The 27,882-nt window shown below is 37.1% G+C and overlaps 1 protein-coding gene across 2 annotated transcripts in view; it reads right to left on the reverse strand.

Moving 5' to 3' along the window:
* Window positions 1-519: 519 nt before the first annotated feature.
* The window catches only part of Diaph2 (diaphanous related formin 2), a 707,007-nt gene continuing 679,644 nt past the window's right edge, over window positions 520-27,882 (reverse strand). For both annotated transcript variants that reach the window (XM_021152793.3, XM_021152792.3), the window contains one exon: window positions 520-3,828. In XM_021152793.3, the coding sequence (XP_021008452.1) occupies window positions 3,764-3,828 (65 nt within the window). In that variant the 3' untranslated portion in view covers window positions 520-3,763. The remainder of the gene's footprint in view (window positions 3,829-27,882) is intronic.

The raw sequence follows: 27,882 nt of genomic DNA on the forward strand, positions 1-27,882 counted from the left end.
TAGGAGAATGGGGAGGAGAAGAGACAATAATAGAACATATGAGACATGGCAGTGAAATGGGACTTACTAGGGGGACCATAGCAGTGGGTAGTGGAAGAGGCGAGGGCACATAAAGTGGGGAGAAGGGTCATCACCATCATTTCATCATCATCAATGACAACAACAAAGCATGAAAATGCCACAATGAAACTCATTATTTTTGTACTAATTTTTAAAAAAGAGCCAGATAGGGGCCTAGCAAACACATAAGTGGATGCTCACAGTCAGCTATTGGATGGATAACAGGGCCCCCAATGGAAGAGCTAGAGAAAATACCCAAGGAGCTAAAGGGATCTGCAACCCTATAGGTGGAACAACATTATGAACTAACCAGTACCCCGGAGCTCGTGTCTCTAGCTGCATATGTATCAAAAGATGGCCTAGTCAGCCATCACTGGAAAGAGAGGCCCATTGGACTTGCAAACTTTATATGCCCCAGTACAGGGGAACGCCAGGGCCAAAAAGTGGGAGTTGGTGGGTAGGGGAGGGGGGGGAGGGTATGGGGGACTTTTGGGATAACATTGGAAATGTAAATGAAAATACCTAATTGAAAAACAAAAAAAGAGACAGGAGGAAGTGAAGAAAGAACCATTATGTCAAGAAGGAATTAGCACTTGATTTGGTATATTTTGTTAATAGTGAAAGATGATAAAATGAGGAAATTCTGTGTGAAGATAAACTTTTTTGTTGTTGTTTTGTGTTTTTGTTTTGTTTTGAGACAGGGTTTCTCTGTAGCCCTGGCTGTCCTGGAACTCACTTTGTAGACCAGGCTGGCCTCGAACTAAGAAATCCACTTGCCTCAGCCTCCTAAGTGCTGGGATTAAAGGTGTGCGCCAAAAGGATGTGGCCTGCCAGCTTTTGAATAGTGGTGAAAAGATCGGGCACACATATCTGGATTCATTCCACTATCTCAATTATCCTAAGCTATCTAGGAAAGAACCTAGATGTTAGCTTGCTTGAAAGAAGGGTCATAGAGATATCATAAAGTTCAGCGTGTGTGGTGAGAGGATTATCCTGTCTTCAGATGGCGGTCTCTAAATGCCACCATCAACATCTTTACAGGACAGGCTGAGAGAGATCAGGTGCACAGAGAAGATGATATAAAAAGGAGTAGAGAAAAATGTGGCCATAAGCCACCCAATACCGTTGGCCATCAGAAAATGGACAAATCAAAGAAGGGGCCTCTGGAGGTAGCATGAATGGTCTGATGTCCAGATGTCAAACTTCTGGCCTCCAGGACCATGGGACAATAAATTGCTGTGGTCTTAAACTACAAGATTGATGGTCAATCATTACAGTAGCCAAAGGAAAATATTCAAAACAGTTAACTTGTTTTGTAATATTCTGAAGAAAAAGTTGTAGAAAAGGGCATTTTTCATGTGTGGCAGATATAAACAAAAATACATAAAATACTTCAGCCTAATTTGGTTTTCTTTTAAAAAATGCCACTATGTATTTTTGTTTTCAGATGATACCTTTTGACCAAAAACAAAAAATGCAAGTGACCAGAACAGGACCATTATAAGTCACATGAGTTAATTATGTGTCTGTCCCCTGAAAGGTTTTCTAATATTTGTGAAAAGCATGTGGAATGCATTTAAATACAAATATATAATTTATCAATAATAGTACTTCATTCATTCTTGTTTACAAACTAGAAAGTAAGGCAAGTTCACATCTGGAAAAGGTGACATACCTCAGTATTTCAACCTTGACCAGTTAGATAATATGGCAGGGCAAATGCCCTAAATTTCAGTCAACGTTTACATTTCAAGATTAATTTTTTACAGCCTGAAAAGCTATAAAAACAAAAACAAAAAATCTCAAATAAGCCATACCACAATATTTCAGAAAATACTTTGTAAAATTGAAAATGCATACAGTAGTTATTTACATTAATTAGTAGAACCTAAACTTCATTGTTATTGTTTAAAAAGTGTGTGAAAGTGGTATGTTCTAAAGAGTGTGTGTGTGTTCACATAAGAAAAAAAGGAAAAAACTCAGACATTGTTATGTTCTGATTTTTCTACTTATAGTAGCTTCAGAGTATTTTGAAGTGTCATACCTAAGTAAGAACGAGTGAAAGGCAACCATTTAAATTACTTTATATCTGTAGAAAGAGTCAATGAGCTACTGGTCACTTGTTTACTTTGTCTCAGAAGGTGGCTTGTCAAGCCAGTTATTTGTTCTTTTCTCTAAATGTCTATAATGTGCTTTGGCAGAATAGAAATAGAATTATCTACATAAGAAATATACATACAAGCAATCTTTTACAGCAATCACAATCATCTGCATGAATTAGTCTTGAAATTACACTCCAGAGAAGTCACACCAATTATTACAAATGCACATTGTAGGAGAATAGACAAGTTAAGTATAACTTCTGCTCTCTCACATATTTAAAACAATGCCGAGCTTCTTTGTCTGTTAGCGTTGTTTTGGCAGTATCACTGAAATGTGTTAATAATATAAGGTAAGTAAGTATGATGATGACAGAGAGTTGGGTATGGGTTATTTCAGTAAGAGATACATACACACACACACACACATGCTGGGGAGGGACATAGGGAAAGGTAGGGAGGGAAGGAGGGACAGGGGAGGGAAGGAGAGGAAGGAATGGAGGGAGGGAGAGGAAGAGAGTGAAGTAGGGAAGGAGGGAGGAAGGCAGAGAGGGAGGGTAAAAGGGAGGGCAGGAGGGAGAGAGAATTGCTTTTTCACTACCAGAGTGGAGTGGGAAATGGGGTAGAACTAGAGACCAACCAATTGAACTTTCAAAAGTTTCCTACTGCCTCCTGCATTTAAAATGTCACTTTCCTCCCTCTACACTCTTCTGTAGTTCTGTTCCCTACCTCTAAGGGGGTAAAGGGAGAATGAAGTAATGGAAGAAGTAGAAATCAATATTTTCCTCTAAAATCTAAATAAAGGCAAGAGAATTTCAGGCTCATCCCTAGCATATACATGAAAGTCTACACTTTTCTCAAAAATAGTTATATAAAAAATTTCTATAAGTCTGTGGAGACTTCTTAAATACATCTTAAATAAAAATGAAATCTAGTGGATTCTGTTAAACTTTGGTTTATTTTCAGCAATGCTAAGTGCCTGTGACACTGTACTGAAACATTAGAGTAATGGTAAGATTAATTTCTGCCACATAGAAGAATCCATTAGCTTTCACTTGAGTTGGGTTCTAAATACCTTGAGTTGGGCTTCTCTTTCTGAGTGTGATATTTGCTCCTTTACAATCATTAATGCGCCTATTCTCCTAGACTTTACACTATATACATAAGATGAGCTGAAACTAGACAATAGAAATTCTTCCTGTCTATCTTTCCCCTGCCCTTTGTCTATTTGGGGGGGTATGGGGTGGGTAGGTCTGACCTAGAATTTCAGTTTTAAACTGTTTGACAGACTGGAATGTTGGTAGAAGCCTTAGGATTCTTCCATGTTTTTTTTTTTTTCCTACTTTGATCTTCACAATCAGGTCCTTACACACAATGACAAGTTATGTGCATCTTTAGAGAGGAACAAATGTTTCCTAATCATGACATCAGAGTTCAGATTAGTGTACTTGCAGTAACTACCAATACACTTCCCTTCACCCAGATCAGCTTGACCTTTGTGGAAACGCATTTCTTTCCACTCCAACTCTTAAGTGTATATTTGTTCCTTTCAAAATGGATGGTTTTGTTTTCTTAAATGTCTCCATTCTCCCTGGCCTCAGGAATCACTTGGATGACATGGCTCCATTGTGGCGAGAGCGTGATCTTTCCAGAGGGGGCCGTCTGTTATCTGTAAGACAAAGAGAAGAAGACAGAAAAAAAAAGGTGAGCTTTAGATCCTGACTATTGCACAGTGTCAGGTCGAGAGAGGTTTCCAAACAGTCTTGAAAAATCACTTCAAATGAATATGGAAATAAACTGCAAAGAGCCTGGATCTGAGGCGTTTACACAGCAGCTGCCAGGCTGGGTTCAAGAGTTCTGCAATCAGCAATAAATGACTTTTCTTGGTAAGCAGAGGCAGAGTGACAAAAGAAATGGAAGAATTCTCTCAAGCACAGACTCCTTGGAGATAAACAGGTGACAACAAAATTCCTTGGTAAAGATGTTAAATTGAAAAGATCTATGGGCAGTGCCTTTTGTTGAAAAGCTCTCCAATTCCCCATGAGTTTTCAATTTGTATGTTGGTTACCCTTAAAGGACACCAGTGTGTGTAGAGTGGAGGAAAAAAGAAAAGAAAAAAAGAGTTTAAAAATAATAAAACAAAACAACAAAAACCCAATGATTGCAATATATGGCAATCAAAGCAGCTACTGAGTTTGCCTGATTGTATGATGTAAACAAATTCAATACATTATATAGTCATTACGGCAATGAATAATGAATGGGACCTATTCTTGGTCCCATTCCCCCTACCCATCACTGGAAGAATAATCACTGTAGAGATGACTGTTGGCACAAAGCTTGGAAAGCAAAGTTTAAAAGCATTGAAAGTTGCTGAAAATAGTTTTAGCTCTAACAGGGAAAAGGCTTCCAGCTCGGTGCTGTGATGATCACTACTATATTATTATCACCTCTGTTTTATGCTCGGCTTAAATGCAATTGATGTGGCTGAAAATCTCTTCCTGGCAAAAGCATAATATACTTAGATTCTCTATTTAGAATGAGACTGGTCCCCAGAAATAATGACAACCACCAGCACTTACATAAATGCTAACACTTTACACTAGTTAATTTGCTAATTCACACAACATCCCCGGGAGGTAAGCTCATTTCATTCTATCCTATTATCTCTGCTTTAGTGATGAAGGTTACATAGCAAATCAATGGTATGATGGGAGATTATAATGCAAAGTTAATGCCTAAATGTCAGGCCTGCTTTGTTCAGAAGTAGATGTTGGAGCCTCCCAAGCTGCTATTCATTTCCTCCCTCAGATGATGATAGCCCACTAGTATATCCTGTCTCTCCATGGGGAGACTGGACTGAGAAGTGCTGAGGTTTTGTCATGATGCCTTTCTAGGTTGTGCTATCATCTCTTGACCAATTCCAGTAGTCTGTGGTTTATACACAGCAGAACATTCTTGCTCCCATAACCTTGACCTCATTACCACCACCTTGTGAGTGCACTAAGCAAACTAGACAGAAGCTTAAAGTATTCTCAATGGTTCAGAATGCAATAATATTACAGAAAGGTGAGAAATTAAGAGGCTTTCTGTACTTGGAGATACATCTGAGTGATGGATTATTTGGGTATCCTTTTGAAGATACCATTAAAAAATCCATTATTTAATTTGTGATATGGATCACAATTCAGCTAAAAATGTGAAGATAACATTCCTGGATAAAGGGCTTATTACTAAGATGGCACAGGTTTGCATACAGATTAGTTTGAGACTTCTTAGAGAACAGTTAAAACTTAAGCTACAATCAAATACTTCCCTTTGCATTGTAAGCATTAAAACATCAGTGTTATTCTCTGATAGGAGAATGTAGAATGATGGCGGCAATCCCAGAGGCTCGTGCCAGCTCAGAGAAAGAAGCTAGTACACTGGGGAATCTCAGAAACTAAAGTCAACAGGTATCTATCTGTGCTTCCCTCCAGGAATGTCTCTGGTATTCCATAACATCACAAAACACCTAGTGGATCCCCTCCAAATTTGCAGCCTTACTGTGTTAAATGGCAGGATGTGAGGATTCATATCAATTTGCAACTTATGGTTGGCATTTGGTTTGAGAAAATTCCTTTGAGTCAAAGCAAACTGACTAAAGGACATTTAAAGCTTTTGGAAAGTGCCATAAACATTGGTTCACGTCCCAAACCCAGCTTTATGGCAGACAGAAAAAGTGAACTACTTTAGATTTTATTTTCTATCCCTTTGATCCCCCTTGGGAACCTATTAGGTTCCCAACTTAATAAGATAATTACATGGAGAAGCATTTCTGCAAAGGTCGCCTGTTATATTTTTGAAATGTCAACCTACAACCTTGTTTATTAACAAAAAGCCATTAGGAACAATGGCAACAATTGCTGATCTACATGTTTAAAATTAATTTCCAGTTATTTATATTTATGATAAATACAATTTTGCCATAAAATGTATATTTGTACCATGAAGTTCTAAGGATTAAGCCCTAAGTGGAATTAAATGGATCTCATAAAGTACACACCCCAACACACACTCATACATACTTCTATATTTTCATATGCATACATAGATTTTCCATCTGTATTCATATTCTAATGGCTAATAATCTAGTGATGGTAATTCCTCACAATTTCTCATGCTCAAAAGTGACTTCATATTTGAACAAGGGATTGAAATACCACCGAACGGATTATTTGAAACACAACTTTTATACTTATGGTATTCAATAATAACAGACCTCATAGATCAGCATCACATTTATAGGAATAGAACAACCATTAGATATTATTTCTGTCAGAGGTAAGAGACTAAATGAGGTGATTGCAAAATTGATGGCAGTTTTTTGGAAAAAAGGTAGAGGAAGTGGGTAGTGTACTATATGATTTGATGTCTTGATAAGACCTACTTAGAATCAAGTTCATTTCTAAGTCCACCAGAATTTGGTAAGCAAACCCAAGCTGATTTTCCCTTATTTGTGAAAGACGTGTTATTATGTTTTAGGCCTATACCTAAAGTCTATGTGTAGGTAAGATTTTGACACGACTATGGAGATTGAAATCATTCAAGAATGGTATTGAAGAGAAGACTATACTTTTATGAAGATGCATGCTATAGAGGTAGATAGTCTTCAGAAAAGCTTTCAAATCTGTCAGCAAATTAGAACTGAAGTATATGTCTTGGCTGTAACATAGTTCCCAAGTTCTATCACGCTACCCAGTTCAAACTAATGGCAAGGCTGTCCTTCTCATAATAATAAGATGATCCATGCCTTCTCTAAGCACAAGGGCATGTGGCAGCCATCTCTAAATCTTGTTGAATATTTTAGTAAATGGATTAAAACATTAAGGTACATGTACTGAATCCACTCAAATAATCATTCATTTATCAATGATGTACATAACACATAAACATAGAAAACACACAAATGTCATTATGTTTTAGGTTTATACCTAAACTTACATAATTAATTTTGTTGTTCTTTTAAATGTCAAGTAAAATGACCAAAGACTAAATACAGATAAGACACAGCCTAAAATAAAGAGGCATAAGTCAGACTAAAAGTGTCAGTTCTATAGTATGCAACCTGGGGGAGTACAGGCAATAACCCTCATAAAGTATATGCCAAAGGCTGTATCTTGCAAACTACATGAGATGGTCAAGTTGAGACTAAATCTATGATTACTTCTTCCTCTCATAGTGTGGCCTCCCTCTGTTGTTCTCTAAAGAATAATGTCTTTAGAAAATATTGAGCTAAAACTAGATGTGCAATATGATGTTCTTTCCTCCTCTTGTAGAAGTTTTCTGTTATTAAATGTCTAGAATATAATACTGAAAGCATGTGCATACACAATGAAAGCATGTGCATACACTAGCAAGATTTTGCTGAAAGGACCCAGATATAGCTGTCTCTTGTGAGGCTATGCCGGGGCCTAGCAAACACAGAAGTGGATGCTCACAGTCATCTATAGGATGGAACACGGGGCCCCCAATGGAGGAGCTAGAGAAAGTACCCAAGGAGCTAAAGGGGTCTGCAGCCCTATAGGTGGAGCAACATTATGAACTAACCAGTACCCCCCGAGCTCGTGTCTCTAGCTGCATATGAATCAGAAGATGGCCTAGTCAGCCATCAGTGGAAAGAGAGGCCCATTGGTCTTGCAAACTTTATATGCCTCAGTACAGGGGAATGCCAGGGCCAAGAAGTGAGAGTGGGTGGGAAGGGGTGTGGGGGGAGGGTATGGGGGACTTTTGGGATAGCATTGGAAATGTAAATGAAGAAAATACCTAATAAAAAATTTAAAAAAAATATTGAGCTAAAACTAGATGTGCAATATGGTGTTCTATCCTCCTCTTGTAGAAGTTTTCTGTTATTAAATGTCTAGAATATAACACTGAAAGCATGATTTTAATGTCCATATATTTATTTTTATTATGCAAATATATAATGATTTACTAGTCATTCTCTCTTAAACAATATATAAACTGCTCCCAATATTTTACTATAATAACAATGTAGAAATGACCATCCTTGGTAGAGAAAGTATCCAAGGAGCTAAAGAGATCTGCAACCCTGTAGGTACAACAACATTATGAACTAACCAGTACCCCGGAGCTCTTGACTCTAGCTGTATATGTATCAAAAGATGGCCTAGTAGGCCATCACTGGAAAGAGAGGCCCATTGGACTTGCAAACTTTATATGCCCTAGTACAGGGGAATGCCAGGGCCAAAAAGTGGGAGTGGGTAGTAGGGGAGTGGGTGGGAGGGTATGGAGGACTTTTGGGATAACATTGGAAATGTAAATGAGGAAAATACCTAATAAAAAGTTAAAAAAAAGAAATGACCATCCTTATGGTTACATCCATATGTATGCTCCAGTTATATCCATATGAATGCTGTAGTTCTATCCATATGCATGCCTTGCATAGGACAGGAATTAATAAGGTATGCAGGAATAACCCCAAATGGTGTTAGAGAATAGTTGCATTAACTTAAATACCATTGACAGTACATGAATTTCTCTGTCTTTTCTCTTTGGGTAATAATTTTTTAAAACGTGCTAATATAAAAAATGAAAAATTGACATATGATTCATTCCTTTTGTATTTTTCCAAATACTAGTGAGGTGGAACTTCCCATATATTACCATCTATTTATTCTACATTGAATGCTGGCCTTGTCCTCTGGCTGTTTGTTGTACTGTTTGATTTTGCACAAGATATACTTAAGACAGAAACTGACTAAAATATATGTGATATGTATTTTCCGTAGTTTGTTGTTTGCCTGTTATAGATTTTTATAGATTTTTAGGACTGTACGGTTTTCTTTTTCTTTTTCTTTTCTTTTTTTTTTTTTTTTTACTATTTTTATGAAACTAAATCTATGAGCATTTGTATTTTTATATGTACTTTTATTCTCAGCCTTCTCTAATAGACATTTGTTTAATAAACATGTAGCTAATATCCAGACATTTGATAAGCATACAATCTTGACTCTTTGTAGTCTTTAAAGTTTAACCCATTCACATTTAATTATTAAAATTATCTTCAATTGATTTTGTTTCACAGTGCCAGATAAACTTCCACACTATTTTCTTGTTTTATTTTTCCTAAAGGGCACATACTATTCCATCACAATTTCTTGAATCATCAATTACTATACTCATTCATGATGTCTCCTTTATCATATATTAAGAAATACCAAAGTTTCTATTATTTTGATATCAGTATTATTCTGAATTTTTATATAAATGACTTTTCATTTCATTACTGGAGCCTCATAATTACCTCTCCCTTCATTATTATTATTATTGTTATTATAATTATCATTTGGCAGGCATGTTCTTCCTGTGTAGCCCAAGGTCAGTGTGAAATTATAATCCCTGGCTTCTGTCTCTTCAATTCTAGGATTATGGATATGAGCTTTATGATACGTTTTAGTGCCTGCTGCAGCTAAACCTCCATCATTTATATTTTAATTTTAAACATGCATGTACAAAGCTCTGGGTTTATTTCCCTAAAACATACACATATACATACACACACCAACCCCCCCCCCCCCCCACACACACCTATTTCTGCGGCACATTTCAGCACTGGACATGTAGTTGTTATAAAGAAACTCAAAAGTAATAGAACTCAGTCAGTAAACAAAACCAGTGAATCCTAAGGTTACTCAGTGATAACACAGGATCCAAGTGTGAGTGTTATGGTGCTAATCCATCTGTGTGTCTGTGTATGTATATCTGTGTATGCTTTCAGGGATGGAACACTGGGCCTCATGTATGCTAGGCAAGTGTTTTACCTCTGACATGTGATGAATTCTCAACCTCTTTGATAATGCTTTTAGGAATTTTCAGGCTTCTCATTTTCTTGAAAATTTAACAGGTACCTTTCCTCTGTCTTCTGATCAGTTTTTCTGATGGCTTGGCCACTTTGCTTTGGGAAATAGAGCAGAGTCTAGAAGTATCCAAAAGGGCATCATCAATTTTACCCAGACAGTGTTGTTGTTTTGGCACTGTCAAAAGTGTGAGTAACTGCAATTAAATGTTCAGTTTTGTTACGCATTGATAATGCCTAGTATTTCCAGTTTGTGACCCTCATGGTCTCATATTTTGTAGTATGTTTCAAAGTGTGGCCATCTACCAGATCTCAGTTATCATACTGTATTGATGTGCTTTACTCCAGTGGAATTATATCCATAGGATGTTATGTAAAAATGCATGTGCAGGAGCCAATCAATTCCCTCTTCACTCAACAATTAAAGAGTTCTAGCCCTACCTACTCTAATTTCAATGATAGTACAGTGGTTTTAAAGCTAGACACAGGACAAATTGTGTAATCCATATTCTCCATTACATGCAAATAAATCCATGCAAAGAAAACAGAAACCTAGATTACTGTGGTAGTTCAGGTTGGCAGAAGAGTGGAAAGTTATTTTAATGATGATGGTAATGGAAAGCAATAATGTTCGAATAGTTCAGAGGCTACTGTGACTACAGACACACAACTCCCATTAACTATAATTGGAGTTAAACACATGTAATGATAACAAAATAGACCCCTAAAAGCCTTTCCAATTTGAAAATAAGCAAATGCATTCTGAGAAACAGCATGCTTTTATGTGGAAAACACAGTATTCTAATTGAGATGCACAAATTATTTTTACATTGATATTGCTGAGAGTATGATGTTGGTAGTTTTTCTATGTTTAGGGATATAGATCTGCTAGAGGTAACATCTGTACAAAGAATGTCTTTCCTTTTCTTAATGCTCAGCATTCGTTATGTTATTAAAGGAAAAGTCTCAATAGTTGCAATGGATTTATTAATTCAGTAGCTTGTTATCAGCATGAAACTCTGCTGTGCTAGGGGAAAAACAAATTATATTTTATAAAACTGCAGTACTGAGATTAAATCACTTTTCTCTATTTCAGTTTCTTCTTATCCTCCCTGCCAGGTAGGAACTCTACTCTCTATCTCTATTATGAACTTCATATTTTACAAACTACCAAGTCTTATAGTAATATAAGTGTACATTATCAAACAAACTCAATTACAGTAACTTTAGGAAGATAGAAATACATGATAAAAGGAAAATCACATAGTACAAAAATATTACTTTAAGGCATTAAATCTTAATCCATATTAAGCTACAAATGTATGACCTATGTAATTCTTACTTTCATCTATTAAAAATACAGTGCTTTTATAATATACACTCAATTTGTTGGTGTTTTAAATGGCTGCCATTTACGTAATTGATAATTGGGATATTTCCAAGTATCTTAGAAAAATTTGGTGCAAATAGAAGAAAATCAGTATACTATTCAGTATTTCAAGTGCCACTGACCTTGTTATTGATTATCTTTGGACTCTATGTCTCAGCTAGTGAATAGATATTTTTTTAAATATATCTTTGGATTTTTACATTAGTCATGCATTATATTTACTTCTCTACTAAAGAACAGAATTAGGACCAAGTGAAATTTTCTTTGTGTGAGGAAGAAAGTCTAAGGAAGACATTTGTATATCTAGAAAATACTAACACATAAAATAAGAATATTAGAATATAATAGGAAAAGTTTTGGAAAAAATCCTTTAAGTGAATCTCAAGTAGCATCAATAGTGGCTATCATTCAAAATGTAACACGGCTATTCAGGGTGTCTACCATAGTGGCTTCTATGCAGCAGTTTCTTAAAAACGGCTAATGAAGTCATCATCCAATAGCTAGCAATGAATCAGTGCCTGAGCCTGGCTCAAATTCACCATCAGCTGTGCTGCTTACATAGCGGGCATACATCTTTGCCAGGGATACAAGGAAAGACTTCTTTCCTTTCATCTGTCTACAAATTGTTACTCCATAATCTATCCACCAGGTACATAACAGGAAACCTTATACATTACTAGGGTGTGATTGCACCAAGAACAATAGCATTAAATTAATTATGTGGTTCTTTTAGCATCTACATCATTTTAAATGCGGTGCAGGCTTCAAGGCAGACCATTCAGTTATGCAAATTTTCCTATTGGGAGGGACACAAAGAGAATGAATAAATCAGAATAACTAACACATCTTAACTCCCCCTCCCCAAGCAAAGAATAAAATGACATAATAAAAGAAAAGGAACTGTTTGTATTTGTAGCTGTAAGGACTGAGATACAATAATAGTTCTTTCCACAAGGAAGTTCTTTTCATTGAAATTCTGTTTCTTAGAAACAATTTTTGAAGAATTACACAGAAGGTAGCAGTCCTACTTGGGGTGGGGTCAGCAGAAACGGGGTTCTCTGAAGTCATCTAGAGAAATTGTTGAAGCCTACATAGCAGTATCCAGAGTGACAGTACAAGGGATGATCAAGGCGAAGATTACAATGACCTGGGCCAGAGTGCTCCACAGGGTGAGAGGCTGAGTAACCACTTGGTTCACTGCTGAATAAACTAGCTGCTAAATGGCACTGGGGCTCCAGGGGTTTATTACTATCACCTGTCATGTGTGTGACTTTTTACTTCCTGGGTGGCATAGATCCCTGTGACTAAAAATACTTGCCATCAGCCATTTCTATAACTTTGATCATATGATGGACAGTCGTCTGTCATTCCTTGTTGCAGTTGTTTGTGATCTGCCCGAGCTTCATTGCTGATACGCTGACCTAGAATACATTCACCTGTCATTTGATTTTGTTTCTGAATCGCTTTAAGGCTACATATCTAGTCTTTTTGTTTTTAACACGAGCAAGCTATCTTTTTGGTTTGGATTCCCATTTTCTAGCTGACGATGGAGGTTTCATAGTACTCAGTCCAACTCTCTAGCTTAAGTAGGCCCTGTGTGGTTGGTGTGGAGGGGAGTAAATAACCTGTGTTCTGTAGTAAGGCAGCAATGTCAGTCCTTCCTCTTACATAATGTGTCTGTTTCCCAAAAGACCATATAATAGTAACATAGACATGCCTATGATTTTGAGAAGATGCTTAACCTACAGTTTACAATGCAAGAGCTTATAAACAGGTGTTCATATCAATTATGATCCCCATGCTAGCCTGGGCTTAATTACTTAACCAGTTGTGTGGACAAAGGCAACCTGTGTGGTTAATATTACAGACACTTCAGCAGCTGCTAGTGCCATTGTTTTTAAAATATAAACTGTCCCTTAAGGTAAAAGCCAGTCAGCAGTTGTTTTAAGTATGAACAATTGTGAGAGTTAGCACACAGGATCTCAATTTCATATTCACAAAAAACCCTTTATAATTTTAGTGTCTAATGCAACCCATGCCCAACCTGAGCACCAGGCCAAGACTTTAAGAGAATAAAAATGGATCCTAACTCTTCTTTTGGAAGAGTCTCAGTGAATCTTTTTTTTTTTTTTTTTTTTTTCAAGATAGGGTTTCTCTTTGTATCCCTAAATGTCCTGGAACTCACTCTGTAGACCAGGTTGTCCTCGAACTCAGAAATCCGCCTGCCTCTGCCTCTGCCTCCCAAGTACTGGGATTAAACGCGTGTGCCACCACTGCCTGGCTTCAGTGAATCATTTTATGTCTACTGGAACATCATCTGATCAAGAACAGGTAAAAACACAAAAGGCTGTTCTTTCAAATGTTCTCTAAGACCCTGTTTATACTCAGTGTAGCTTGTAGGTCATCATGAAATCCAATACAGTATGCAACTTAAATATAGTGAGATACTCTGCGGGCAGCCTAAATTATCTTGTAGATGCATATAATGCTAGAGAGAAAGCAGTCCACATTTTTAAGTGAGAAATACAATTTACCAAAGAATATGTCATACTCCTCTTAGTGAGAACATACAATTTATAATTCTAAGAAGTTTTTGAAAGGACATGCACCAACAAAATCAGCAATAACCTCTCAATAGTGGGATCATGATTTTTCTTTTAGGCTTTCAAGGGAGTGGCATGCCCAGGCAATGATTTTTATTTTGCGTATCTTTCCTTAATACATGACATTTCGATATTTACCACGAATAATTTATTAAATTAGGGATGAAACCTAGATAGGAAGTACAATTCTATTTTTAGCTATGAATCACATACTGTTTTACTTTAAGAATTCAGAATATTCTCCAATAGAAACCACAAATTTTAGAGGCTAAACAAATTTGTTTTCACACAGTTATCAATTATAAATATATATCACATATCTTAGATTCTATCATGTAAAATTTTAGGTTTTAAACAGTGACTCACCAAAAGACTGTCTGCACGAAGATTGCAAAAGGCTTAAGAGATAGGGAGGTATACCATAATGTTACCTGCAGGCAGCTTTATCTCACTGATGAAATCACGGGAGATATCAAAAGAAATGACTAATTCAAACAAGAAAGACTCATTAGGTGGAGGTTGGGGAATCCTCCTGAAGAGGGCAACTAAGGATTGTAGGAGTCAGAGGTATTAAGGACACAAGAACAACCCCACCCCCAATCAATTCACCTGAACCCATAGGGGTTCACAGCGACTGAACCAAGAATTAGGAATATTATGGATGTGTAGCTTGTTCTTCTTGTGGGACTCCTAACAGTGAGAGTAGGGGCTGTCTCTGATTCTTTCGCATGTTTTGGGACTTTTTCCTTCTATTGGGTTGCCTGGTCCAGCCTTGATATGAGAGGAGTTGCCAAACCTTATTGCAACTAGATGTGCCTGATTTGCTCTCCATGAAAGGCCTGTCTTTTCTGAAGGGAAATGGAGGAGAAGTAGATGTGGGGGAGAGACTGGGAGAAAAGGAGGGAGGGGAAACTCTGGTCAGCGTGTAATATATGAGAGAAGAATAAATAAAGTAAAAAAATCAGTTACAAAAATTTTGCTAAACTTAAAGACAAAAATCAAAAATAACAGAACAAAACCAAATAGAAGGAGTCTTTCCATAGATGGTAAATGATGCTGACCCATTTTTAAGAAGGTATCCTGTTGTGATAGCTAACTTTGTTTACCAACTTGACACATCTGGGAAGAGAGGAGTTGCCTCCAGATTGGCCCCCATGGATGTCTGTGGGACATTTTTGAAGATATCTAATTGATGGAGGGGGACCTGGTACACTGTGGGCAGTACCATCCCTAGGCAGAGGGGCCTGGACTATATAAAGAAAGCAAGCCAGTAAGCAGCATTCCTCCATGATTTCTGATTCAGGCTGTTGCCTTGCTGAAGTTACTGCTCACACTTCCCTTAGTGCTGGACTATAACTGTAAGACGAAATCATCACTCTCCTCTCCTAAGTTGTTTTTGGTCATCATGTTTTATCATAGCTACAGGAAGCAATCTAGACTACCTGTGAAGTACAGGTGAAGTTACCAAGGAAAAACAGCATTATTCTCTTGTAAACCACTTGTACTGATAGGACAATGGAGTATGCAAAGCTAAAAAATATATGCAGTTGTCTTCAAAAGTATTAGTACATACACAAGACACAATTTTCTAATACGCCCCCCCTCACACTTAAATAAAAAAAGCTTTATTAATACCAATTTCCTCATCTTAAAATGGATATAATAACACTAATACTATAGGGGATTAAAGGGACAGAATGAGATAAATTCATACCTGCTCCACATTGACATTTTAATAAATCTGAAATGCATGCATGTACAATATACCTGTGAGTGAATACACACTCACATTTACACAGGGATGCTCACGTGCACACATCAATCAACAACAATCAAAGGAGAAACCATCTCTACTTATAATGGCTATCCACAGCTAAGTGTTTCAGATAGGTCAAATTCTCAGAGTATGACCATCTGGGTTTATACCTTTATTCTTCTGTTCCCTCATTTATATTCCTCTTTTCAACCATGAAAATAATAATTAATATTAGCTATCTACTTACCAGTATAGTTACAATGACTAAATAATGGAAATGGGCCATGATCATACTTGGTAAAGAATAAAAGCTCGTGTTTCTAATCCATGCCATTACAAGAGTCAAATTCCAAGGATTCCAGCAGACAGATTTTACACACTTTAAAGTCCACTTTTGGGAAAATGAGAAAGGTTGCAAACAAATGTTTATTAAAAAAAAGTCTTTTTTACCTTAATACTTTATGTTTGTTTTTATAACAAGCACTTAACAAAGATCTGGCAAGGAAACAGAATTTACCAAAGTTCTGACTTTTTATTTATTTCACAAGTCATGATGGATTCGGGTATTTTTATGCCCTTGGGAAGCAATGGAAATCTTTTATAACTATTTATTTTTATTGTCATCCAGTGTGTATAGAAATGTTGTCAGACTGCTTTCTATTACTTCTTTTATTTAGGGTTCCAGTTGTCTTGACAGATTTGTCCCTAAGGGTAAAAAGAGATTATTCCTAGAGATTCCAGCCTGGCTTTTCCATCTAGCAAAAACTGGTCACTCATTTTCCCTCACTCCTGGGAGATCAGTTTTACCAGGCAACCTCTTGACCTTTAATTTGCTTTTCAGAGTAGTCTAATCACTAGAAAAGGGATGGGGAGGGACTTGCTTTTATAAGTAGAGTCTATTCCCATGTTGTACATATCACTTGCTATACAAAAACATGCACATGAGTGGCTGTGTGCCTTGCATTGTGCTACTAATTTAGAGTGATAAATGTGACAGTGTCTTCTTTGGCAGCTATGATATAGTGTTTGAAGATTGGTTAAAAAAATAGTCTCATGAGATGTGTTAAGGCTTCCTCTCTACACTCCTATGTAGTTCTTATTGAGTCAAGTTGATAACTCAATGACTATATTGTATCTAGATATTAAAATGAGTCTCAACCTTCTGCCTGAAGATGTTTTCACTCAACTGGGGTATATATATATATATATATATATATATATATATATATACAAAGATAGTAAAATTCATTGACCATACCTATGCCTAAGGACTAATCTCTAAAATATATGAAGAACTCAAGAAGACAGACACAACACCCCCCCCCCAAAAAAAAACCTCACTTAAAATGGGTACAGAGCTAAACAGAGAATTCTCAACGTAGGAATCTCTAATGGACAAGAAGCATTTAAAGAAATGTTCACTATCCTAAGTCATTAGGGAAATACAAATTAAAATGATTCTGAGATTTCATCTTATACCTACCAGAATGGCTAAGATCACAAACTCAGCTGGTGAGGATGTGGAGCAAGGGGGACATTCCTACATTGCTGATGTGAGTGCAAACTTGTACAACCACTCTGGAAATCTGGTGTTTTCTCAGAAAATTGTGAATTGTTCTATCTGAAGACCCATCTACACCATTCCTGGGCATATACATAAAAATGTGGTATGGCTTCACCATACCAAAAGGGCACTTATGTTCATAGCAGTCTTATTTACAATAACCAGAAGCTGAAAACAATCTAGATGTCCCTCCACCAATGAATGGATAAAGAAAAAGTAGTTCATGGAATACTACTCAGTGATTATAAAGAAGGACATCATGTAGTTTTCAGGCAAATGGATGGAACTAGAAAATATCCTGAGTGAGGTATCCCAGGTCCAAAAGCACATGCATGGTATATACTCACTGATAAGTGGATATACTCTACAGACCCAAAGAAGCTAAACAAGAAAGAAGGCCCAAGCAATGATACTTGAGGCAACTCTAGCTGAAACTCCTGGCAGTGGGGATATGGAACCTGAAGTAGCCACTTCCAGTACCTAGGCAGGACTCCCAGTACAGAAACAATGGTACCAACCCACCCACAAAACTTTTGACCCACAATTTGTTTAGTCTACAAGAAATGTGGCAACAAAGATGGATCATAGAGTGAGATCAACCAATAACTAGCCCAAATTTAGATACATCCCATGGGTGAGCACCAATTCCTGACACTATTAATGATACTCTGTTATGTTTGCAGACAGGAGCCTAGCATAGCCCTCCTCTGAGATCACCCAGCAGCTGACGGAAATAGCCACAGAGACTCACAGCAAATATTGGACAGAGCTGGACCTCTTATGGGAGAGTAGGGAGAAGGATTGAGGGCCTTGGAGGGGATAGGAACTTCACAGGAAGATAAACAGAATCAACTAACCTGAACACTTGAGGCTCTAAGAGTTTGAACCACCAAAAAAAGAACCTATATGGGCTGGATCTTCCCCTCCCCACCCCAAACTCATATGTAGCAGATGTGAGGCTAGGTCTTCACGTGGGTCCCCCAACAACTGGAGTTGGGGCTGTTCCCTAAATCTGTTGCCTGTCTGTGGATTTGTTCCCCTAATTGGGCTCTTCTGTCTGGCTTCAGTGGGAGAGGATGTGGCTAGCCCTGCAGAGATGTACCAGGGTAGGAGGTCAGCAGGGGAGGGGTGATATCAATCTTCCAGAAGAGAAGGAGAGGGGGATGTGGGAAGGGGAGACTGGGAGTGAGACAGCAATCAGGATGTGAAATGGCTATATGAATAAATAGATACAGGATCTACAAGACAGCCAGTAGTGATTAAAAACAATAACAACAACAACAACAACAAGAGTATGGTCAAATGATGACTCCATCTTATGTGACACTTTTAAGGCTCTTGAATTTCAGATATACAATAGGGAGTAGTTTTGTAATATATAGTATCATTTGAGGATCCTGTGGTAGACTAATTTAGGAGAAGAGAAGACAAGGATTAGGGATCAATTGGACATGCTGGATAGAGAAATAAATGATAACTTGAAATGTCCTAGTTTTATACATATGTGGGAATGGTGGCTCTACAAACTAAGATAGGACTTGAAGCAGAAGGAACTGCTTTCAAGGAAAAGGTGATGACTTCATCTTGGTTTTTGTCAAGCTGAAGATTCCTTCAAAATATTTGGGTAAAGGTGACCAGCAGGCCACTAAGTACTGTACAACTTAAGTTCAGGGTAAAGCCTGGCCAGAGTTAAGAACAATTTGAGAGATTCATTGGAGGGATGGTAAGTAAAGCCATCACACAGGAAAGTTCACAGACTGAGATTTACGACTTGCTGGTTGGATCCTGAGAATTACTGATATTTGAGAGAAGAATCCTTGAACAATATAGACAGTCAATATTCAGAGAGGCACAGAATGTAAGTGCGCGCTACACAAAGCAAGTGAGCAGAGTCTGAAAAATGGAATAAGCAATAACATCATATACTATAGAAAGATGCAGTAAAATAAAGACAGAAAACTCTCAGATGTAGAAATATGGAGGTCATTAGAGACCTTAATGAGAGCGATTTCAATGAAATAAGGCGAGCAGAAGCCAGACTGGAGAAGGTTGGGGAGCAAGCAGAAGCAATGAATATAACAACTTACACTTATATCTTTTATGACTGGAAAAGAGGTGATATTTTCTTAAAGCAAAATCAGTTACTTCAAGTCATTGTGCCTGACATGTCCAACACCATTTCCAGCTGAAATTGGCACACATGTATAGATAGATCCCAAATTCTAACAGAAAGCCTTGAATTTACAAAGTAGGATTCCATCCAGACTAATTATAGTACACAGATTTTCTGTATATACACGAGGTGAAAATATATAATGAGGTCAGAAGCCACATCTTTCTAATATTAAGCATAGCATCTATAGACCATAAAGAGAATGTTGTCTTTGTTTTTTATCCATTTTTAAGTCTTGTTAACTACACCAGAACGAGTTCACATTTCTTTTTGTATCTTTCATCACTGAAATAATGATATAGTAGAAATGATTTTAGGTCAATTATTGTGACCACCAAAGGTTTCTATTCTAACTACAATGATTCCACAATCTCTTTTATCACTCCTACAATCTGGGAAATAGTGGACTGGCCAGATTAATCAGTAGAGCGAGGTTTCCCTCCCTTCAAGACATCTGCCAACTTGCCTTTGTGAGCAGTGTTCTCAAAGAGACAGTACTCCCCAGCTCAAAAGGCCACAGTGGATTTGAAATAAGACTAACATGCTCAACCTTAATTTGAAATGGTAAGAAAAAAAGGACAAAACTGCAAAGGAAATTGTTACGAGTTAACTTTGAGAAGGACTTCAGAGGGCTCTTACAGATTAAAATTCACTGCAAGATAAAACACACGAGGATAAAAGTGAACAGATTCACACTAAAGGAAGTAGCTCCAGGAGATTAAGATATACCTGTGATATATTTGGCACTAAACTCTGTGGAAGTGAAAATGTCAAGGGGAAATTAGTAAGTTTGCATTTTGTGAATTAATTTGTTTGTTCACAAATCCCATTCCACCCAATCTGATTCCTCACCAGTCTTGGACTCTCCCCACTGAATCTAGTTAGGTTGCCTTCATAATTGTTTTACAAAAATGGCTAGATATCCATGTTAGATTTTCATGTATGTGCCCTGCAGTTTCCTCCCTTCTATAAAAATTTATCCACCTTTCAAAACCAAAATAGAATATCATCTTCTTGAACCTTGAGCTCTAATTTATCTTTCTTTCCTCTTGACTCTAAAGTACAAATATACCATTGACCCAACACTTTAGCTTTTATTTTATAGGCAGCTTTCTATTCTTCACTATCATTTTGTGTACTACCTTTATGAGAAGACAGCACTGGGATGGGTCAAACTGCTTCTCTAATACCTCTTGATGAGCTCTCTCAATATAAAACAGGCATGAATTAAATGCACCTTGACTCTTTTTCTGAGAAAAACTTTTATGAGCATTTATAGATATATAAAATTGTCACTTGTTTCCATATACACATATTTGTGTGGGACAATAAATAGTTTACAAATGTTATATTTTCGATATAGACTTTTACTGTGTGTCTAATTGTAAGCCGGTCCTAGAGATAGCCTTGTGTCTTTAGGAGAACTGAGAGAACAGGATAATATGTATGGTTAAGTTGTGAAGTAGTGTATAAAATGACATGTTGGGCCCAGAGTGTTCCAGTGTTGACTACAGAAAAAGAGACAATGAATTGAAGTGAAAAAGACTTCCTTCCATTTCTGACCAATCACATTACAGTTTCATTCTGGGATGCTCTATTTTATCCTATTTGTAATATAAAGAACCATAACTGTAAATATCAAAATCTCAAGACCAAGGCAAAATCTGTACCCACTGCTTCTAATAGTGTCAGGATTACTTCTGGAGAGATGCTTCTGTAGCAAGCATTTTCTTATGGATTACAAAAATGTAAGTTATCTAGGAAAAAAACTATTTCCATATATATAAAATATAATGTATAGGAAAATTTCTTAAACAGGGTATAATTCTACCAAAATATGGGGTATTTCTACAATGGCTGTATTTAAAAATAGGCTTATCTTGAATCCATACTATATTCCTAATGTAAATATTAAATACATATTAATATTCTCTTAGTTTTCATTTTCCTTGACCTTTCTGTAGCTCATGATACTGTTAACAATTACTCCTGGCACAAAACTCTTCTTTCAGCTTGTATTTTATTACTGCTCCTTCCTATTCAAACTAGCCCTTTGATCAGTCTATGGTTTTAAACTACTGTTCCTTTTTTCTTCCCTGTGTATAAATGATACTGAGGGTTTTATTCTTTGCCCTTTCCTGTTTTAGGCTATGTATTTTTCATGAGTTACTTTTCATGGGTATACCCATCTAAATGGAAAACTTCAACTATTCTTCCTCCTGCATGGTAATGGTCCTAAGTTCTGTATCTCTTAGGCTCTAATCGTTTTTCAATATTTCTCCAGATTGTACCAAAGCTATCTAACATTCAATATTAGAATTAGGCTTATTTCCTCTTTTCTATTTGATTTACCCCCTTTCATGTTTCCTTACTTTGAACATTTGGACCATGTCATTTGTTGAATTGTTTCCCTTTACATTCCATTTTTTGACTAATGAAATCCTTATATGTAAAAATGCAATGACTTTGAGAAGATTGCTTCTTTGCTGAGGTAGATGAGATAAATGAAGATCCTAGCCCAAGCTGGGTGGTACACAACAGCAACCTGTGTAGGGTAAGGCAGGAGTATCAGGACATCTAGTCTAGCCTTGGGTACATACTAAGCTTGAAGTTAGATACAGCTACATAGAAGAGTTAAGGTCAGTCTAGCCTGCATAGTGAGATCTTGTTTCAAAGTAAAAATTAAATCATTGGCATTGGACTTAAACCATACAATTCATATCATTATGGCAAAAAACAAGTTGGAAACAAACATACATTAAGTGAATGAATAACATACATTTTGTGAATGAAGGAAAGAATCCATTCCATGTTTCTACTCATAAAACCACTAGGAACTAGGAGACAGTCCCAAATAAGATCCTTTCCTAATACTTTCTGGGGAAGCATAGTTAGAATCATACCTTGATCTCAGTTTTCCATAATCCGGAAATATGAAATGGTACATTTTTTGACTATTTATGACACTGTTTGTGGGACTTTGTTATAGTATTCCTAGAAAACTCATATAGCTTTCCTACATCAAGGAACAAAATAAATTAATATACAAATAAATAATCATAAAGGTCTCTCTCTAGTTACTCAGCAAACACTTACTTGTAATTACAGAATCATTTTCTCTTTGAGACAAGGTGTTAAATGGCCTAAATTGGCCTTGAAGTCATACTACCCCCAACTTAGCCTCCTAAGTGCTACAAGTGTATATCATTCCTAGCTCCTGACATATTCTTGGATGTGTTTCCTCATTATTAAGCCCATAAAACTACTCCACGACAGGTTTTTTAAAAATCTCCTATTAACTATACATCTTTTAAAAATAAAACTTAAGTTATCATTATTATTTTTATTGTGTGTTTATATACATGCACATGTGCTCACATGTGGAGATAAGAGGATAATATTCAGGGGTTGGTTCACTTCTTGTAGCATGTGTTCTAGCTGCCCGACTTGTGTGAGAAGTCTTTTTACTCGCTGAGCCATCTTGCTAGATGATATTCTTATTAAATCTTTCCTGCCTTTGGTCTTACCTTCCTCTACTCAACCTTTCACATTGTCAGGACAAACTCATTCTATGAAGACATGTCTGATGCATTACTGTAAGTACATGCTGAAATGGCTCCTTACACTACCTACTTGACTTCCTAGTTTTGTATCTGTACGCCAGTGCTGCTGAACATTTGGCTTTTCCTTGAACATAGTATGTTTCCTGTTATTGGCCCCTTTTATTGGATCTTCCTTCCTTCATTCCTTCCATTTCTTACTCCAGAAATTCTGACTTGTTTTTAAGATTTGGCTTGAGGTTTATATCACAATTTTCCCGGTCTAGCCCCTGCCCCTTTCACTGTAAACTCTACAAAAGCAAAAGCTTTCATTTCACCCAGTTTCTTCGTGCCAGAATATAAGAGGAAAAGGAAATTATACATGAATACAAAAATGAACACATTGTTTTGTTTATCATCAGAGAGAGTAAAAAAAAAATAAATTTGAGAATGCACATTCATTTGAATAATTAAGTTTCTCTGTGTGTGCACCCATGAGAAGTATTCATTTGTTAAGTCAATTCAGGCTTGATTGCCTTTTCAAGTAAAGAAAGCTAACAATATCTGTCTTCCATACTTGTCCAAGATATACTGTACATCTTTAAAAAAATTATTTAATCATTTTTTACACTTGAGATTTTATCCCCCTCCTAGTCCACCCTTTGACTGTTCCACATCCTATACCTCCTCCCCCTGTCTTCACGAGTATGTCCCCACCCCACCCCCATCTCACACCCCATCAAACCTCCCCACTCCCTGGGGCCTCCAGTACATCTTTTAAATTTTCTTTTGTGCGTTGAAGCCTTCAATATGAGAGTTCTGCCGGAGATCAGTTAGTTCAACGGTCATTATAGGGCAGAATTAAATTAATCTTTCCATTCTTTAGATCTTTAATATATTTTTTTAGGTCTGTCAACTCTCCTTAGTTATCTTGTAGGAGAATCAAAGCCAGTCAATTTGCTCTTCCTGCTCTATAGTGACACCTGAGAAATGAAACCTTGCCTTTCTACAGAATGCCTAATTGCTATTTTCTTCTTCAGTAACAAAAAATACTACTTGATAGCATTCTATATTATCAAAAGAAGGGGCTGCATGATCCTGGTTTCTAGTAGTTTGCTGAGGGTAACAAAGCCTATATTCTGCCTGCCTCCTAAGACTTCAGTGCATTCACTCTGTTCATTGTAGGTAGCAAGTGCTTGAGATCATCTTTACTATCGTCTGAAGGTAAAAAGTCAGTACCTAGGAAAGCAAATATCCGTCTTCTTGCTCCCCAGGTAGGCCTAGAGCACCAACATGCACCCACACCCACACACCCCCACCCCAGAGAACTAGCTAGTTAACACATCACAAGAAAACATACTGCAAAAAAAAAAAAAAAAAATCCAGTGCTTTCTTGTGAAAACAGTAGCAAGTCCCTTCGGAACACAGCCTTGAAACTGTTCCACTAAGCCTTTAATGTGAATTTGCTCAATGGGACTGTGCATACAGGTGTACAACAATTATTAGATTTGATATCTGAATGAGCTCAGGTTCCCATTAGAGCTTGACTGCTTCAATGACCCCATTATTTTGCTTCCACTGCTCCCCGAACTGATCAACTTAATTATTCTGACTAACGAAACATTTAGGACATGAATTTCTGATTTGTTCTAAACCTTGTGGGACATCTAAAAGTGCTTCACTTAAAAGAATCACAATATAGAAGAAATGGCTATGAGGCTAAGTTAGAAACTGGGAAGTAGGGCAGAGCCATGATCCATGCTGGGCACACAGATACTCAACTCTTCTGGAATAGCTCATCTGCTTAGATTTCTCCATGGTACCAGTCACGCCTTAGCCACATTTCTTGTCCTTGGAATATGCAATGAAAAAAGAAATGTGGTTGTCTGTGGTTAGGGGCAGGGAGGAGGAGGAAGCTAAATCCTGTATTCGATGTTATAAAACATTCCTATCCTTAAGGTAGCTGTACTGGCTAGTTTTGTGTCAACTTGACACAGCTGGAGTTATCACAGAGAAAGGAGCTTCAGTTGAGGAAATGCCTCCATGAGATCCAGCTGTGGGGTATTTTCTCAATTAGTGATCAAGGGGGAAAGGCCCCTTGTGGTGGGTGGGACCATCTCTGGGCTGGCAGTCTTGGGTTCTATAAGAGAGCAGGCTGAGCAAGCCAGGAGAAGCAAGCCAGTAATGAACATCCCTCCATGGCCTCTGCATCAGCTCCTGCTTTCTGACCTGCTTGAGTTCCAGTCCTGACTTCCTTGGTGATAAACAGCAATGCGGAAGTGTAAGCTGAATAAACCCTTTCCTCCCCAACTTGCTTCTTGGTCATGATGTTTGTGCAAGAATAGAAACCCTAACTAAGACAGTAGCTAATGTTCGGAAGAGCAAATAAAATGCTTTGCAGAGCTAGTCAATCACAGATACTCTTTTTTGTGTGAAAAAGAGAAATCAGAAAATAGGACCAACTTCAGTGTTGACATGTTAGGAACACAATCTCTTATTAGTTGAATGTGATTAATAGAAAGCACTACATCCTTTAAATGTTGGATTTAAGTATTATGTGTAGGCAACATATCAGCAATTATATGTTCTTGGCATTAAAAATCATCTTGAGAGAGAAATAAGTTATAGTTGATTCATAATTGGCCACTTTAAAAGCAGCTGCAACCTTCCCTATTACTTCACTTTCATTGATGACTACTAAAGAGTTGTGTGTTTACCTAGAGAAAAAGAAAGCATTAAAGTGTCACTGGTCCCTCAAGTTTTACAGATGTCAGTTTATATCTCATCAGTGAAAGCATTTGCCCTTTAAACTTATGGAACTGACATCAAAATGCCCGCCCCCCTTGCTCTTTGCTGCCTATTACTAGTTATACAGTAAGGGCAGCTGAGCCTGCAATAAATGTGTTTGTGTCCAGCTATATTCCAATCAGTTTAAAAACTAATTGGCCTCCTTAAAAATAAAAATAGAAAGGAAGGAAGGAAGGAAGGAAGGAAGGAAGGAAGGAAGAAAGTCCCAAGAGAGTAAGTAGCATAAGTTCCTTCTACCAGGGACTCTCTGGCATCAGCCTTCACTTCACACTTCTGCTCAAAGTACCTGATTTGACAAAGCACACAGAAAAGCCAGAGACTAGTCTCTTCACTCTCTCTCTCAAACTGTCTGACAGGAATCAATAATGATTCTTGCACACAGCTACGATCTAACCATCTGAGATGAAAGTGTGAGGGGAAACTTTGGAGCTATTCCTTACAATCTTTTATTAAAGAAGGGTGTAAAAATACATTTGCCTTCGTGGGGCAATTTTCCTCCTCAGGTTCAACGTAATCCATTTTAACAGTTGGCAGTTTAAATAAAAGAAGTTACAGGCTGCCATGCACAGATGCTTTGCATGCCACATGAAAGTGATGGATTCAGAGGCGGGAGCAAAACCAGAGAGAACCTGAAAGAAAAGAAGCCCTTCTTCTATATAAAAGAGTTTCTTTAATAACAGCAGCTGGGAAAAATCTCTCTGAGCTCATGTTCTTCTACTGTTTCACCAAAATCAGCTCTTATATTCCCTAACCCCTCCCCCGACGTGGACCAACGGACTGTCAGAAGCAAACAACTGTTTCACTAATATTGCAATCACCATCTACTCTATTTTTAATGTACTCAGAACCGGTCTTCTTATTGTCTAATAACAGGGCTGTCCTCTGTAAGTTTGCAATGTAAAATGATATATTTTAAATACAATAATCCCCAAAGCAGCCTATCCATAACTACTATTTTTAGGCTAAATAAAATATTAACATTTTTTATTCATGCTTGGGATAACATTTGCAATTCAGCTTTTTGAAATATTTAAACGGAATTGCATATGCTATGAGAAAAACTTAAAAAAATACAGCAAACTTTAAGATTTGTTCTTTCTTGTTTGCCTTATTATGCTTAATGTCCACCTTACTTTATAGAATTCTTAAAGAAAAGTTTAAAGATCTCAAATTTGATATTAGATTTGATGATCTTGTTACTGCCTACTCATTATATATCTGTGGCCAACCTCTGTGACTAGATTTTTTTTAAACTTGTTCAAAACAGTTATTTAGAATCAATGTATATATTTTATATTTAAAGTTTCATTTAGGAGTTGAGAGATGGGTTGCTCAGAGATTGCTGCTCTTTCAGAGGACCAGAGCAGAGCACCCATGTAGAATGGTTTTACAATGATCTGATAACTGCAGATATGGCTTCCATAAGCACTTATATACATGTGCACAGATACACATATACGTGAATAATAAAATACTTCTTTTAAAATAAATAAAGGATTTATATGTGTGTAAGTGTTTATGAATGTATGTGTGCATGTGGTTGCTTGTGTGTGGAGGACAGGGTAGGGTGTCACATATCTTCTATCATGTTCTACGTGATCCTCTGGGGCAGCTTATTACATGGGTCCTGAGATTCAAACTCCAATCTTTATGATTATACAGCAAGAGTTATTGATTATGGAGCCCCCTCTTCAGCCCCAATATTTATTCATAATGGGCTTTTCAAGATTCTAATATAAGATTTCTAATATATTTTGATTATAAATTGTAGTACAAAGAAGAGGAGGTGGCAAGTTTACAGCTTGTTGGTACACAAAAACGAACTTTCTACACACCTGTCCCATGTACTAATTTTGGTAGTAATGATAATATATGTCCATATGCTTAAAAGGCCAACAATAAGTACATCTCCTAAAGATGAAGTGTGAATATTTTGGGAAAAAAACAGATAGAAAATCAGTAACAACTAGCAAATAGATGGTAGTACCTAAAGTACCTTCCTATTTAATTGTGAGATGTGGTTTTACTCTAG

The sequence above is a fragment of the Mus caroli genome, unplaced genomic scaffold (genome assembly GCF_978045245.1).
Source record: "Mus caroli unplaced genomic scaffold, Mus_caroli_1 scaffold_5, whole genome shotgun sequence".
NCBI classification, from domain to species: domain Eukaryota; kingdom Metazoa; phylum Chordata; class Mammalia; order Rodentia; family Muridae; genus Mus; species Mus caroli.